This window comes from Trachurus trachurus, assembly GCF_905171665.1.
Source record: "Trachurus trachurus genome assembly, chromosome: 19".
Taxonomy (NCBI): Eukaryota; Metazoa; Chordata; class Actinopteri; order Carangiformes; family Carangidae; genus Trachurus; species Trachurus trachurus.
This window is the reverse complement of record NC_139913.1, coordinates 14,999,671-15,016,882: the sequence shown is the minus strand read 5'-3', so window position 1 is coordinate 15,016,882 and position 17,212 is coordinate 14,999,671. Positions and strand designations below refer to the sequence as shown.

Below are 17,212 nucleotides of genomic sequence, written 5' to 3'. Positions count from 1 at the left end.
CTACTTGATCCAGATACTGAGGTCCGGATTCAAAGATGGAGCACAGATGGCTGCAGAGAGCACACAGAAGAGACAGCAGCCGGTTTTATTCTGTCCTGCCATCACATTACTCACGGAATTAATGTGAATTAGTGACAGCTGATATGATGTGCTGTTGGCGTTGTGGCTGTAACAGGAGTTTGTGCAGTGGGTGATTTTCACTGTGATCGTTTGCAATAGCTGTATGGATTTGTGTGTACGTGTAGATGTAGTGGCTCAGTGATGCCTCCTCTCAATGGATCAGTAACTTTCACTCTGTCACACACTTTGGATTCACATAGAACACTGGCAAAAGTTCTCAGTTGAAGGTGTGACTGCTCCCTTCAGTATCCTCTGCTGAATCACACCAGGACAGATGTTCAGCTCACTTCTTATTGCTGTTTAGAGGCAGATGTTCTGCCACTCACTCATTTATTTGTGCATTTATCTACATTTAGTGCAGTTACAGGTCTGAAATCTGTTTCCTTACCAAACTGCATACAAAATACAAACACGCTCAAGAGTCATCCACAGTGTGGGCAGTTCTTTCACAGTAAAGCTGATCAATCAAAAACAACTCTTTTTTTTTTTTTTTTTTTTCATTTACATCTACAACTGTAGATTCATGGAAAGGTTTCTATCTTTGTCACTGAAACTGTAAACAAAGGGATTCCTCATATTGTGCTGCTAGTGTGTGGGCTCCAGAAGCTGTGGCATTAAAGGAGAATTCCGGTCATTTTAGTAACGCTCTACAGCTCTAGGTTCCCAAGTGTGACCATACAGGAAAAAATCTGAGAAAAATATGTGCAGCCCGGAACTAGCTCTCCTCCTGCTATCTGCGCTACACTGCAGTTAAACAGCAAAGTAATGGGGGCAGTTCTTCTAACCGCGACTTTGGCCTCTATATAATGCTCAAAATATCACTACAAATGCTTTGCAACATCCACCAGTTCCTTACCGTACGAGTGTGCATAACCCTGTTAATATGAGAGAGCAATGTTAACATGTGTTTTTATCAAGAACCTCTGTTTACTCTAGCTTCCTGGATATACCTTACTAGTCGACTGTCGAGCTTGGGACTGTTTCCATATCAACAAAGACAAGAACGCAAGGAAAACATGGATTTAGGAGGAAAAAAAATATTTTGGATGGGGAAAAAACCATTAATATTAATATAACTGCTTTTTCCCCATCCAAAAAATGTGGTAACACTTTACTTGAAGCTATCGTCATAAGACTGACATGACACAGTCATGAACGTGTCATAAATATTATGTCAATGTCATAACGTCGTCATTAAGTGTCATTCAGTTTTTGTAGGGTTAGGGTTAGCGTTAACCGAATGACACTTAATGACAACGTTATGACATTGACATAATGTTTATGACACGTTCATGACTGTGTCATGTCAGTCTTATGACAGTGTCATGTCACTCTTATGACGATACCTTCAAGTAAAGTGTTACCAAAAATGTTTTCCCCTCCTAAATCCATGTTTTCCTTGCATTTCTGTCTTTGTTGATATGGAAACAGTCCCGAGCTCGACAAGATTCTAAACAGTCAGTTTTTCACACATCTAAGCTAACTGCCTGATTAGTGTGTAGGTGTTCGTCCTCCTCCTGCCTCCTGATGGAAAAACATTTAAATCATAATTTATATGTTTTATAATGCAAGAATGAATAAACTAACAAATGAATAAATGATTAAAAAATCACAAGTGAATAAAAAATACTAAGTCTTTTAGACCATATCTTTGTAGTAATTCTTTGTATGAAAAACTGCCAATACTGCATGTTTTAACACGTTTTAGCTTCATATGTGCATGAACACCATATGATAATGAGGGTGAGGGGATAAGGGAAATAGGAGGGAGTGATGGTGGAGAGTGGAGAGGAGGATGAGGATGCTGCAGTGATGGAGATTTTAAAAAAGAGGGACAAAGAGGGTGAATGAAATGAGGCAGGATGTGAGAGGAGAAGAATGGAAGTAGCATTAGTCAGTGACAGACAGTCCTCTAGTCAGACCTAGACGTGTAGTTTGTAAAGCCTGGCCTGGCACGGCCCGGTTTGGCTCTTCATTATGTGAGTCGTTTGCTGTTGTGACACACCCCAAAAGCACAAGTGACACTTTAATGGATGCCAGTTTTTACTCAACTTAAAACAAGAAAGACCAGAGGGAGCACTGTTGTCTTTTCTTCTGTTTTTAGCTTTGTTTCTCTTATAGTTTTCAGAAACCCGCAAATACTACTACTGGTGTGTGTGTGTGTGTTCAGGGATTTGTTGTTCCGTTGCAGGAAAAACCTTCTATTTTGCAAAATTTCCCTTTATGGTCCATTAGTGGCCAATCTTTACATTTACCTGAGCTTCCTCCTATCATATACTGTACACAACCTCCAGCTTTTAATAATGCAATATGACCCACATGACTTTCGACCTGTTTCTCTCCCATTGTTCTATTCACACCATTAATATCCACAACTTTAACTCGAAATTCAAATCAGCCTTTGTTAATTAACTTTGGTGCAGAAGCAAGAAGAAAACAATTAAGGACATAAATTAAGCCCTGTAGATGATGTTGAACAATTTCAGATACACAGAATAAACAATTAAGCTTAGCAGAAAAGAGGAGGTTTGTTCTGATTGATGTGATACAGGAAGTGATGGAGAACTAAAGGAGGTTTGTGGATGTCAGGATCTGTCTGTCTTGTCTTGTGCTTATTTCTTGTTTTATTGTGTCAGTCATTTGCGTCATTCCCCTCTTCTTGTCAAGTTTTCCTCCGTTTGTGATAACCTCAGTGTGTTTCACCTGTGTCTCATTGTCTCTTTAACCCCTTGTGTGTTTAAGCTGTGCTCTCCTTCCCTTCTGTGGTCGTCTTGTCTGATTCCCCCAGTGAGCCCCCCAGCAGTCTATCCTCATCTTCTCTTTTGTTTTGTGTATCGACCCAGTCCAGTTTCTGGTTAATGTGTTTGTCTACAGATTTTCATACCTATGCCTCTGATTATTGGATACTCTTTTTTTTTTTTTTTTTTTACTTTTTACTGAATAAATCAACTTCCCTTTACACTACCTGTGTTCCTCCGTCTCTGCAGTGTGAGTGAGTTCACCTAGTCTAGTCTAGTCTGTTGGTCACAGTGGAGGGGAAAGGGGCTCTATTCTGCTTCACTGAAGTATCATCTGTATAACATGTTACAACTGCAACTGACCGTATAAAGTGGTGAAGAATAACCTGTGTATGTTGATTCTACAGAAACCAAGCCAGGAAGTGGTCTGTGCAAACCAGGAAGCATCGCTCTGTTTGGAAACGTGGTGTACAGTGGGCTGCTCAACGAGCACTTCTGGCACTTCGGGGTTCCCCTCGTCACCAGACTGGTCAGTTCATCATTTTTTTAAAAAATCTTTTCACTCCTTCCCCTCTTCCTCTTTCTCTTCCTCCGCTGCTTCTGCATCATCCAGTGTGGTAGCTGTGCTGCCATCACAGAGCCACTTGGGAAACAGTCATTTGTTGTAGGAGACAGAGGTTACCTTGGTAGCATGTCTACTTGTAGTATTACAAGGTGAAGAACATAGCACATCTGTCTGGGAAACATCTGTAAAACACACTAAAGCTTGTTAATCAACCTGATTCTTTCACCTTAGTGTAGCGTTGAGTATAACACGCATACCCATTATATACAGACATGCTCTGGTGCTTGATCGCTGCACTAAATGCCACTTCAGCAAGCAGCACAGTAACGCAACCAAACAAAACTCCATTCAAATGTTTCCAGATGTTTCCACTGGAAGCTGACTGGTACAGATGTGACCTCCTGGAGGGATGTGCGCTTTGTGAACTTGCCAGCGGTTCTTGAGTTTGTTTTCACTCTGTTGTTACTCTGCTTTAGTTTCTAACTTGTACTTGCTGATCATGTGGCTTAGAGCCAATAAGATCAAACGTGCTGATGTGTGAAGTCATATTTGTCAAGCGGTGAGTGTTCCTCCTTTTGTCACCACACTCACCCTGCAGGTCATAGAGCTTCATTAACATCTTGTATTGAACTGATGATGAAAATGTATCGATGCATCACAGAAAAGGAAGATGAATATTACTCTTATCAAGGTAACAGGTGGAATACCAAGCAGTTCTGAAGGTTCCCTGTTTACTCTTCATGGCATTTTACACTCTTTATTGAATTACCTCACCTACTTACATAGATACAAATTCATACATGTGTGGAGATTCCTTTGGGAACATAATCCGTAATATTTGACTGGACTCATGGTGCATACCTCCGTACATCTGTGCTTTTAAGAAACCATTTGCTCTTAGGCAGTCTTTCTGTCCTCTGTCCTCTGTCCTCATTAACCTTATTGAAACTGCTGATGGCAATGAGACAAATCACAGATCTCCCAGAGACAGACAGTGAGCCGCTGTAAGGCTTGTATTGTATGTCTAATAGCATCTACTCACCTAAAGAAGGAACCACTGCAGCAGGTTTGGGATGTCCTCCATGTGACTGTTTGTGGCGGGGGTGAACAGTGATGAGGTTTCCTTCAGGGTTCACGTTATATACAGTGAAGGCTGCATGGCTGCTAGTTGTTGTTGTTGCTATACTCTCGGATCAGCCTCGTAAATAATGGATTGGCTTCTATCATTAACACAAACTGATGCAATATTAGTGGTATTTCAATTAACTTTGAATTAGGCTGTAATATCTTCCATGTCACTCGCTGATTGCGCGGTTCTGTTTTATTGAACTGCTGATAAATGTTATATTTGATAGATATCGATGTTGTCTCCCTGTCAGGATACAACAGAGGATATTTGCTGGCACAGTCTGATCGCTCGCGCCTGTGAGACTGTGAGACACACACACACACATTGCACATTTTTCTGTTTGCTTAACGCCTCTCATTGCTGATTTTAGTTTATGGTAAAATTATTATTCTCTATTATTTGTTTTGTTTTATTCCCTAGGTGAATTCAGATCAATTATTACAATTTCAAAATTGGAAACTAGTTGTTCTGACACATTTTTGAAAAGCTGTTTTTCACGCTGCGCATCGAGAGTATTTATTCTCAACATTGTGAATATTTTAACTGTGAATTCCTACATAGCAGCTGATATCATCAAAAAATATTAGTAGCTATATTGGTCATGTTTTATTAACAATGATGCTGTAATGGCACACACACACACACACACACACATACACACACACACACACACATAGAGTCGCTATTTTAAATGATTCAGTGCATTGCAGATGTTGAGTGTCAGTGAGAGCTCTCTAACAAACATACGTGCCTGCATTAACAGCTGGCATCTTCCAACTCCTCATTCACTTTTCATGGCTCTATTCATTCATTCAATCATTCATCCCATCATTCATCCATCCAGTCATTTGCACATTCATTCAGATGCAGTGCACAGTAAGAAAGCAAACAGTAAAGTTTAAAATGAAAAACAAACATGTCGGTGTTGATATCGATGATGATGATGATGATGGTATTTGTTGCTTGGTTATTGATACTATGTAGTAAACATGCATCGGTCTGCACTGAACCATGGGCTCAGATGGAATGTTGATTATAATATTTCCAGGCTGCAGTGGTTGTTGGCCAGTGTTGTGTGTCAGTGTTCAGTATTTTTAATCACCGTGTTTTCATTATGACACTTGGGATAGGAAATACAAGAATTTTGTATGGACTTTTTAGTAGCCATGAAGTGAAAGAAAATATGACCAACCAAGAGTCTAAAATATGACTAGACATTTTGTTTCAATTATTATTATTTTACTAACTACAAAAAAAAAAGGAATCAAGCTTAACATGTTTAAAAGGTCATCTTGACCATACAATTCAAGCACAAAAATAATGATGGAACATGAAAGTGGTACTGTATACAAACTAAACAATTACAATCAGCATCCTTACATTAGTATCCATAAGAATTGTTTCCAGGTTGCTTTCCCTTTGACCTCATTGGCCACAGTGTCCATTTTAATCCTAAATTTTAGCCATTTAAGTTGCACATTGTCCCACACATTTCCATGGTGTCATATTCAGTAACATCATATACCCTACTGTATGTGCATGTGTCACTGTTGTGGTCAACATGGACTTTTGTCAAACTCCAGTTTTTATGCCTCAATTGTTTCCGGCGATGCCTTTAACTGGATGAAGGATTTTAGTCTTCAGACCTCTTGATCTTAAGTTATTGGAGAAAAAAGCAAATGTGATGCAGCTCAGCTCCCAGCCCCTCAGAGACTTCCTGTCTCTGCTCAAGAACATCAGTGAATCTCTGATTCTTCAAGTGAGTTTGCTGTATTCAGTGTTCAGTGCTGGATTTAATCCTCTGGTCTGTTAGTTACGGACAAAATGACACAATGTTGATAATTCAGCTGCCTGTAACAGCCTCAAGAATATGTGCATCATAAGTTATCAATGAGACAATTGATACTATGTAAGTGGCTCCCAGCACGGATGTCTTATGTCCTGTGAGTTGAGAGGAAGAGACCTCCAAGTAAAAAGTCCCAGGATCCCACCATACAGTGTCACCCAGTTTCTTTCTTTCCGCTTTTACTGTATACAGAGGCTCCAGCAGCACTTACACACTGAGCATTTAACATCTAAGTATATAAAGCTTAGCTTCACCACTGCTCACTGCAGCATTAAAGACTAACTTCTACAACAGGATAATCATCCAAATCAAACCTCAAAGTTCTCCATGAACCACTTCAAGAAACACCGACTGAGGCTTTTGGAAGTGGCCTTCACAACTTCTCTGACCTGAACATCACTGAGAATCTGTGGCTAGATCTTAAACATGCCGGACGTGCAGAGGAGGCTAAAAATATCTCAGAACCTCAAATGCTCCGCGAGAAAGGCTGGGGGGAAAATCCCTGAACCGAGAGCAAGAAAAATTTGATTTTTATTTTCTCTGAGGTTTGATGTATTAAAAGTTCTTTAACATTTGACCAAGGGTCATTTTGATGCCTGTTTGCTGCAGGGGTTGCATACAGCTGTGTATGCAGATGTGTAAAACCCATGTCTCATCTCATAATTAAACTGCACTGTAGGCTGGAGTGTTAATTGAGCTTATTGAAAATGAAGAGACAGACCACTGAGTTTATGGTGCACCCAGAACTGATGATGAAGACAACTGCTCTGCAAGCAAGGATGTGTTAATACAATACATAGTGTACAGTGTGTGTGTGCGAGTGTGTGTGTATTGGACCTATGATGCATGTCTACTAGTTTCTAGTTTGCTGAGAGAAGAAATTCCGGTGCGTTGACACACATTATGGGATCAGCCCTTTTCTCTTTGTGGTCTCTCTAACAATTTGTCCACTGAGGTGTTGTGGCGACTTTTCACCTTAAAGTAGATTGAGAAACACTTGAACTGAAATGGATCATTTAAGGAATGAGTCTGGTGATATTTTATAATTTTGTTGTTGTCACAAAATCCCATAACAGAAAGCCAAAACAGCAGTCCTGATGCATCTCACTCTGCTGTGTCACAGAGCTCCACAAACTACTAAAACACAAGTAAAGCCATGCTGCTGCAGTATGGGACAACATCCCTTTGTTAGTGTAGACACTAATCTACGTAGGTTTATATATAAATATTTATATAGAGAAGCCATCATATGTTTATTGTTCATTCATTTATGGAGTCACAGTTGACCATTGAAGTTGACAATTTGGATATAATATGTTATCTGTCACTTCATTTTATCCTCACACCTTCATTTTTTTAATTTTATGAATTTTTAAAGGGATAGTTCAACATTTTGGCAAATTAGTCCATTGCCATAATCCCTATAGTCGGAGTTTTTTTCGAGGTAAATTTATGCAAAACTGCCGATGTGCGTTTCCATCGGGGGCAGTTTTTCGGCAAGCCGTCCCTGCCTTTGCCTTAAAAACAACTCTGTCTCGTAACGTTCCGTTATTATCTCATAGCGTGGTGAATGTGCAGGTCACAACTTATCCACAAGAGCGTTTTGGAGTTGTTGGATTGTGTATTTGATTGGTTTGATGAGGGAATCCAAGAAATCCCATCAGCCTCCATAGCATAGCTCTGAGCAGCTTGCGGGCGGCTCTGCTCTGCCGTTCTTAAAAATAGCTTGCGCCGACAATTAAAGGGAACAAACCTACTCCTAAAACTATATAGCTACAGTATATAACTTATGGTTAAAATATGTTTTGGGAATAACAGTGACCATTGACCTTTTACCACAAAAAAAAATCTACAGTAGCAGTTGATTTTTGAGTCTAAAGCAATGTCTGTGTCAAATTTGAAGAAATTCCCATAAAGCTTTACTGAGATATGGTGATCATTAGGCAAGGCAAGGCATCTTTATTGATATAGCGCATTTCATACCAAGGCAACTCAATGTGCTTTAGAAGTATGAACAGATAGGCAACATCCAAATCTACAGTCTCTGACCCAGCCGTCACCAGCACAGAGGGAGATGCCATAATGAGGATCCTTTGCACTGACAGCAAGCCTATCTTTCTCATCACATTAAATCTTTATAAAACAGAAAAGAACCATTTTAACATTTGGACAGAAAACAATGACCTTTTTAAGATGAATACAAACTCTCACAGTTATGTGTTTTTATTAGGCAATTGTGCTCCACTAATAGATCACAACAAGGCTTTTTTTTCTCTATAAAGTTCAGTGCAACACGCTATAAATCATCAGAGGGTGGTTATATTACTTTCATCCAAGGTGATTAGGAGGGACTTAAGGGGTGATTAAAAAGCAGGAGAACAATCACATGATGGAACTGATATAAACTGATACATATTTCATCAAATTAGTGTTTGCTTGTCTCAAGTAGTGTCATACAAAACATAGCTTCATTATAAATTACCAAACCAAAGTGGTTTCCTCTTTTTTTTTTATTACCTTTCCTTGGTTTCCTTCCTTCAACCTCATCTTTCCATCAGGAGCGTCTCAACATTTCTCCACTTCTCCTCCCTCCCTTCCATTAGTAGGAAGGAAGTACATGTGAGCTTTGCAGAGTGGCTGAGTGCTGTACAGACTTACAGCAGCCTCACTGGTCATCTCACGCAATAGTGTAGCTATGCAGAGGAAACACAAGGCTGCAGCCAAGCCTCCAGCACCACTGCTCAGATCCCTTCACTCAGAGGAATCCCCTGTCCTCCAGCCCTTTCATCTCCATGTGCATGAACCACTACTGGACATCCGGAATAAAAAAAATATATAGATTTTTCAAAAAGATTTTCCTCTTTAGAGTCTATTGACTTTCAGCAAATTAGTAAAAGAACAGAGGCTCGGAAAAAGACAACAACAATACACCACGCCTGAACTTAACAAACAAAATATATTTACATGTAATGACCACATGAGAAAAATTACTATTTAATAATGTTAATTGCTGGCTCTGAAGAGCTTTCTGTGGATACGTCTCCCATTGAAGTCAACTGTGTTTCACCATGTTTCTTTCATGATTGTCAGCTTGCATCTGTGACAACTGTCAACAGGCCTCCATCTTTTCCTCACATACTTTTACTAAAGATTTCCCTCTATCCCGGAGAGGCCATGTTCGTCAAGTACAGTAGTAAACACAGATGAGGAGAATGCCTAAACGTTCCATATATACAGCTGTTATTACGAAACGACACCAATGCAGAACAAAGCTGTGTGTTTTTGTCTTGGAGAAGAAGGTGCAGAGCCAGAGCAGCCTGCTGAGGTGAGAGACTGCTCAGTGTGTCTGGCAGCAGACAGCGAGTCAGTGAGAGGGACTCCAGCAGGAGGACTGAGATCAGGAGGAGCTGGCAACACTGCTCTCTGTAGGCATGATAGGGGGCTGCTATAGCCGCGCTGAAACCCAAATCATGGCCACACCCACCAGTCAGATCGCCATTTCAGACCTTTTTTTTTTTTTTTTTCGAAGCGTTTTTGTGATATAGTTGTGATGTAAGTAACCAACTAGTACGTCACTCTCATTTGCGCCACAAAGATATACTGTACTGTCAGCTAACTCCACCGTACTCAGGTTGTGTAAGATGCTGAAATACTACCGGTAGTTAAAACCAAGCAGTACTATATAATGATTTTTTATCTATTATTTATTCATTATGACAGTGGAATATGGTGACATTGCATATAGAAATCAGTGGACACTGTTCATCTTCTTTGTCGAAACAGATGAAAATAAAAAAGTCTGCACCAATGAAAGCACAGGTTGGGGACTGGAAGGAATAGAAGACAGAGTGAGGAGACAGAGACAGATGATGATGGAGATGAGAGAGGAAGAGCAGGGACACAAGGAAGAGAAAGATGAAATATTGTAAATCAAAGCGATATGTGGTTGTTCTGTCTGACAAGATATTTCTCCAAACAGGCAGGTTTTTATGTCAGAGCATTGAATTCACTCTTATTTCACTCAAAATCCTGAGATCATTTTGCTTACTCGTAGTAACATTTCCATCACTTTATTGTTTTTTTCCCCCGTGTTCGTACCCAAGATAGGATTAGTACTGTGGCCCTGAAAGCTCAACCCGCTGCAGCTTAAGAAAACAAATGCAAATACACAAAACGCAAACAAATTCAGGGAACACATTCATCAAGTTGACAACACATGCGCAGCAAACACAACACAGCAGAAGTGTTTCAAAGGGACACTAAAACGTGATGAACCTGGATGAACACACCTGTTGCTCAATACTTTGTGATTTGTGAAGTTGAAACTATCGAACAACAAGCACCTGCAGGAGCATCCCAGCTGGCTTCATCACTGTTGGAAAGTTAATCAAAGAATGGATGCAAACCGACACCGCTGCAGTCAGGACCACACCTTGGCAGTGTGCGCTTTACCATAGGAACCGCTTGGGAACACTTACATTTTGTTCTGTGTCATTACAGCAATTGTGTTGTGAAATTGGTGATGTTTTCTAACTTTGTTTTACTGTGTTTATTTGCATGTGTAGCAGTGCATTGAGCTACTGTACCATGCTGCTCAAAAAAGTATTTGTAATTAAACAAGAGTTTGTTCTAACTCATATATACATTGGCCGATATGCCCCTAACTCGAAATAACCTCATTAAGATATTGTCATGGTCTGGTCTGCACATGTTTTGCAAAAACACAATGCATGTTTTGCACAATTAGAAAATCTAAAGCACATGTCATATCCATACAGTACTTGCATGAAATCTTATTTTTAGGGTTTGAGTCCAATTGTTGTGACAATGCATGGCTGCTCTAACCAACCAGCTTCATGCCAGTGTGTGTAACTCAGTCCAACCCAATGCAGCTTCATTAGGGCCCAGCAATTAGAAGGTGCATGGAATCCATTGTCCTGCCAAGATTATTATTATTGTCCGTTAATAGCCCATCACAGTGTTAAACATAATGTACATATCCATCCTCATTGAATGAGCTATCTAACAAGGCGCTCTCTCTTGAAGCTTGCACCACCTCAATTACACTCAGTTGGATAGGCTGCACACATCATGGAGACATCTCACCTGAGAGATAAACACACTCTGTACATTTAGTCCATACTCCACATCTCTGTTGAATGACCCGATGTTGCTCCTCTCCTCTTAGACCCTGACAACACCCGCCCACTACCAGTCTGTCGTCTTTTTTCTTTTTTTGCCCTCCTTGCATTAGCTTGCTCATATGCAGGGTCTGGACTAACTTATTCATGACCCGGACCTGAAATAGCATGACACCCAGATTTGATAGGAAAATGTTAGCTTTTGCATGGTAGTTGCTGGGGAAAAAAAGAGAGAAGCCAGCCCACCTCTGAGCTCTTGGTTGTCTCAGAGGGAGAAATGAAGGAAAGTGAGAGCTGAGGCTGCACACCACGCATGCATACATGTATGTAAATGGCCTCATTTCAAGCAAGTCCAAAATACCAATTTCAGCACAAATGGCTGCATATGGGTTGGTATTCATAATCTATCTTAACTATGAATTAGCTCATTATTTTTTTACATTGGTAAATGTTAATAGGCTGCAAATTTGTGGCTTGTGCTATACGTTCCAGTGCTTCTTGATGACTGTGTGGGGACAGCGTTGTCCATACAGCTGGTGTTGTAATGCAACCAGAGTTTCACTCGAGTGGATTTGTTGTCTAACGCAGCCAGGCTAGCATGGTTTGTGAAAATATATGCAGTGTTGATGGCACTGATCTTGTATGTTTACAATAATTATACAAATGTTTCAAGATTTATCTGGTGATTATTTATTGATGATGAAATGATGCGTATAACCCTTTTTAAAAATTTGGACCAGACCCAAAAAAAAGGGAAGATCTCTCAACACTGAAAGCGTTTGATGCAACTTTAATATGGAATGTATTTTGTATTCCCCCAGTACACATCTCAAAATAAGTTCCTCCACATTTCCAGCGGTAGAGTTACAGAAGAGGTAATGTGCATGCATCATCTCTGTGAACCAGTCCTATAGCCTTCTCAATCCACCCTTAAAGGGATAGTTCAACATTTTGGCTAATTGGCCCATTGCCATAATCCCTATACTGTAGTCATAGCAGTAGGTTCGTTACCTTGAACTGTCGGTGCAAGCTGCCGAGCAGAGCTGTGAGCTGCTCAGAGCTACGCTACGGAGGCTATTGGGATTTCTTGTTTTTCATTATCAAACTCATCAAATACACAATCCAACAACTCCAAAACGCTCTCGTGGACAAGTTGTGACCTGCACATTCACCACACTATGAGATAATAACGGAGTTAGTTAGAGTTGAGGCAAATGCTTGCTGAAAAACTGCCCCCAACGGGAATGCACATCAGCGGTTTTGCACAAATTTACCTCGAAAACAACTCTGTCTGGTAACGTTCCGTTATTATCTCATAGCGTGGTGAATGTGCAGGTCACAACTTGTCCACGAGAGCGTTTTGGAGTTGTTAGATTGTGTATTTGATGAGTTTGATGAGGGAAACCAAGAAATCCCATTAGCCTCCATAGCGTAGCTCTGAGCAGCTCGCGGCTCTGCTCCGCCGTTCTAAAAATAGCTTGCACCGACAATTAAAGGTAACGAACCTACTGCCATTTGCCAATTTGCCAAAATGTTAAACTATCCCTTTAAACATGAAGGGAATAACTATTATAACTTGTGGTTATAAATCATAAGATGTCTCGTCTTTTGCCCTCTTCCTATTTAAAATAGAAATGAATGGCAGGTGTCTGGTCAAGATTCAGCTTTACTTGCTGTTTGTATTGTTTCCTTTCAGCCTGTACTGTAGATAGTATCCATAGGCCTGGTTGTGGTCCATTTGTAGTTGAGTATTTGAAGCAGTGTGTGTGCAGCCAAAATAAAGTAGTCTGTGTTGTCATGGTAATGCAGGGACCTGTCACTCACTTAACATAAGACTTTAATGAGATCAATAAAGTAGCCTATACAGCTTATATCATTTTACCAATGGGCCGTCTCCCCGAGGGGGAAATAATAATCAATCAAGCTATCAGCAGAGCTTTTTGTGTTTTCACTACTTTTTGATATTGAGCTATATCACACAGATGGATAACACACACTTGTCAGAAACTTTACAAGACACACCTGTGCATCTGCTCTTTCATGTAATTACCCAGTCAGCCAATCATGTAGCAGCAGAGCAGTGTATAATATCCTGTAGGTCAGGTAGGACTGCCTGGAGCTGAGAGAAATGCTCAAAGCGCTCTGATAACCTTTAGGGATGCCCCCCACCGATCAGACAGCTTTCTTTAAAAACCTTCTACTTTCTACAACGAAGCAACACGTCAGCAGTGTGGAGCGTTAGCCTGATGTAACGTTCACCATCTACAGTGCATACCAAAAATAATAGTACTGAGCTAAACAGCTTCAGCTTGATCAACACATTTAGTCTAAATGTTGGATTTATTGATCATGAGAACATTTTGAATATGAGAAAACAAAAGCTCCACTTCCTTTGGGACTTTTTTTTTTTTTTTTTTTACCTGCTCTAGATTAATTTGACTAATGAATCTTAAATTTTAATGGTGCTTTTTTTCTTCTTCTTATGCTGTCAGTATGAATTAAATTTGATTAAACTCTTCAGAAGCTACAGTATTTATGATTTCCTAACAAGATGGATTTTCTTCTATTTCCCAGCTATGAAAGGAAAAAAAATGAAATTGAGTCTGACTTTAATTACAATGTAACTCTGACACACAGGAGTGGCCTGGACTCTCTCTCTCTCTCTTCCTCTGTCTCTCCTGCTCCAGTGTTTCCAGTGTTCATTGTGTGTGCAGTGCAGTGCAGTATTTCAGGCAGTGAAGGGGTTAACGTGGCAGCTTGCCTCAGTGGTGTATTGACTGTACTGGTGGTGGTGGTGGGTGGGTGGGTGGGTGGGTGTGGGTGTGAGGGGGGTAAATGTGCTGAGGCAGGCTACAACATCCAACCCTCACCCACCTCTCTCTCTCTCTCTCTCTCTCTCTCTGTCTGCCTTGTCCGGCCACATTGCACACACACCCGTCAAATGTATACGTATGTACGCTTGCTGGTACTAACACACAGTACACATGTGTATGATGATGCAGATGCAGAGTCGGCAGTGAGATGCAAAAGAAAACACATTTGCAGTCAGACTTTGCACATATACACACATGCATGTACGCACAGCTTTGAGCATGGCAGCCTATGTTCCCTTTGCACGACTGTGGGCCAGACGAGCTCAGCCAACTACAGCCAATACACACACACACACACACACAGACACACACACCTACAGAGCAATACCACCCATCCCTCCCTCTGCAGACGAGGAAGAACAGAGGGAACAAAAGAACAAGAAGAAGAGAGGCAACAGCTCCACTTTAGCTGTTTTCATCTCTCCCTCCTCTCCCTCCTCTCTCCTTAGGTTACACAAGCGCTCTAAATTGAATTTTGTTTTGACGGCTCTCTTGCCTGTTACCCCCCACATGCACCACCACCGAAACCTCCTCCTCCTCCTCTTCCTCTTCCTCTTACTCTTCCTCCTCCCCGATGCTCCCAGTGCAACTTAATGAAAGCGGCTGGTATCGCTGGCTCTTTTGCATAAGCACCAACATGCCAAGCTGCTCCCTCTTTCTCTCCTTTCCTCCTCTTTCCCTGCCTCCTCCATCTAGTCTTGCCTTGCTTCCCCTCGTTCCGGCTCCTTGTTCGGCTTCCCCACAACTTCTACGCAGCCTGTCCCCCGGCGTCCCTCCAGCAACTCATCTCTCCATCCCTCCTCCCTCCTTCTCCTCTCTCTCTTTCCCTTTACTCTGCCCCCCCTCCTCCTCCTCCTCCTCCCTCCTTTCCTTCACTCCGTCCCCTCTGCACTTGTCTCTCTCCGGATGAAAGCTTCTGCGCTACTGTACCGTGTGGTGATCTCCAGCTTTTCCCACCCCCAAGCCTCTCCAGCGCTCTTCACCCAGGAACGCTGTCGAAGAAAGTCCGTCTCAGACTTGCCCCTTCCTCAAATCAGAGCTGCTGGACTGACGCTACCCAGAGCGAGAGAGACGAAGAAAAGCAAAGGGAGAGAGTGCGCTCAGGTTCCAGTGTGAAGCAGAGAGTAGGATAGTTTACAGCGAGCAAAGAAAGAGAAAAAAAAAGAAAAAGAGGAGGCGAGAAGAGCTGAGCGGGCAGGAAAGGGTGGCAAGTTGGAGAAGAGGAGTAAGGAAAAGCAGGAGAAGGAGGAGAAGTGCAGTAAAGAACAAAAAGAAAAAGGGAGGTACAGTAACAACGCCCCTCAGCACTTTCTCCTCTTGTTGCCTTTCTCTTTACTCTTTCTCTCTCTTTCTTTCCCCCTCAGCGAAGAAGCAGAGGAAGACTTTTTTGAAAGGTTCAGGGGGAGGAGAAGCAGCGTTGAGAGCCTCAGCAGTGACTCTGAGAAGCAAAGTCACGCTTCAGAAGAGTCTGCGGGAGAGGAAGACCGGCTGTCTTCCGGGGGCAGAGGGACACATAAAGGGACTTTTTTTTTTTTTTTTTGCTCCGCTACAAAACCCACTAAAAACACAGGGGGGCAATTAGCTGACCACCAGATTACACTAAGCAGACAGGAGCAAGCCACAAAACAAAACAAAACAAAAAGTTCCCAGAGAAAAAGTCCAAGTGACTGAAGACGACGATCAGTTGAGAGCAGGACAGACGTGCAGCAGAGAGAGGAAGAGCACTGGCCTCTCCGGTGTCCCTCCACACCCCCGTCTTCCACCCCCCGGTCTCTCATCCCCTCTCAGCCGAGATGATGATGTATTTCTGGGTGAGTACTGAGGCCCTGTGGGGGCTGCACACATAGAGAAGCTAACGTCATACTGTGTGCTGACATTCACTGAGTTTCTGTGCTTGTTCTTTACTCTCCCGATTTCCAGCTGATCAAAAAAAAAAAAAGAATGAATCGGATTGTTTGTTTGTTTTTAATGAGCTGCCACCTGTGTGAGAGAGAGTGAGTAAAGTGACCAGGCATAAAGGTTTATGTCATCTCCCACTCCCACGGCCCACTACTAATGATCTGGCATTTTTATGGGCACAGATAAAGCTCACCTCTGTTACAGTGATACTTCCCCTCTCTGCTGCTATACACCAAGCCTGAGCTTGATGTCTTGTTTTATGAGTCTGACTTTAGAGATTTTACTGCAGGGAATACATCAGAAACTGCTTTTATCCTTAGTAATAGAGGTCATGGGTAAGAATCGAGTGTTTGGAATTGTAAGATGCACTTAGGCACAGAGATGTGGTCGTGCAGGAGGGAACCTTGTATCTGCAAAGTGTCAGGGACACTTTTTTGTCTAATGAAAAGGTTTTATTTTGTTGGGATGTTTTATCCATCTGTAGAGAAGTGTGTAATCTCGTTCAGGTATTTCAAAGCCTGGCTGTCTTCAGTTTAATGCAGTGCTGCATGTGATGTGATGCTCTTGTGGCTTTGCAGTGGCCACACTCCTGGGAAGTTTCTGTGTGTGTGTGTGTATGTTGTTTAAGCGGTGAATGTAGAATGACCAAAAGGAATTAATACACATATTATTTTTCTACCATGAGGGATCATGGGATTTCTATGCAGGACTGCCAGACTGACAAACCTCCACCATATAACTTAAATGTTGTGAATAAATACAGATCACTGCTGCACACCACCTGCATAACAAAGAAGACAGCACTCAGTGAGTCCAGACAGCTCACATGCAGCATGACCACATTTATCTATTTGTATTTATTTGTCATTCCAGACTAGTTTGGGGTTTTTAGGAGAAAATC

The 17,212-nt window shown here is 41.6% G+C and overlaps 1 protein-coding gene across 4 annotated transcripts in view; it reads left to right on the top strand.

Moving 5' to 3' along the window:
- The window catches only part of rbfox3a (RNA binding fox-1 homolog 3a), a gene marked incomplete at both ends in the record, with an annotated part of 244,070 nt that overhangs the window by 75,071 nt on the left and 151,787 nt on the right, over window positions 1–17,212 (top strand). For 2 of the 4 annotated variants that reach the window (XM_083993816.1, XM_083993814.1), the window contains one exon: window positions 3,271–3,387. Coding sequence is in view for 2 of the 4 variants with exons in the window: in XM_083993815.1 (XP_083849941.1) it covers window positions 3,266–3,387 (122 nt within the window). Of the gene's footprint in view, window positions 1–3,265; window positions 3,388–17,212 lie in introns of those variants that run through there. The other 2 variants (XM_083993815.1, XM_083993812.1) reach the window with 2 other exon arrangements.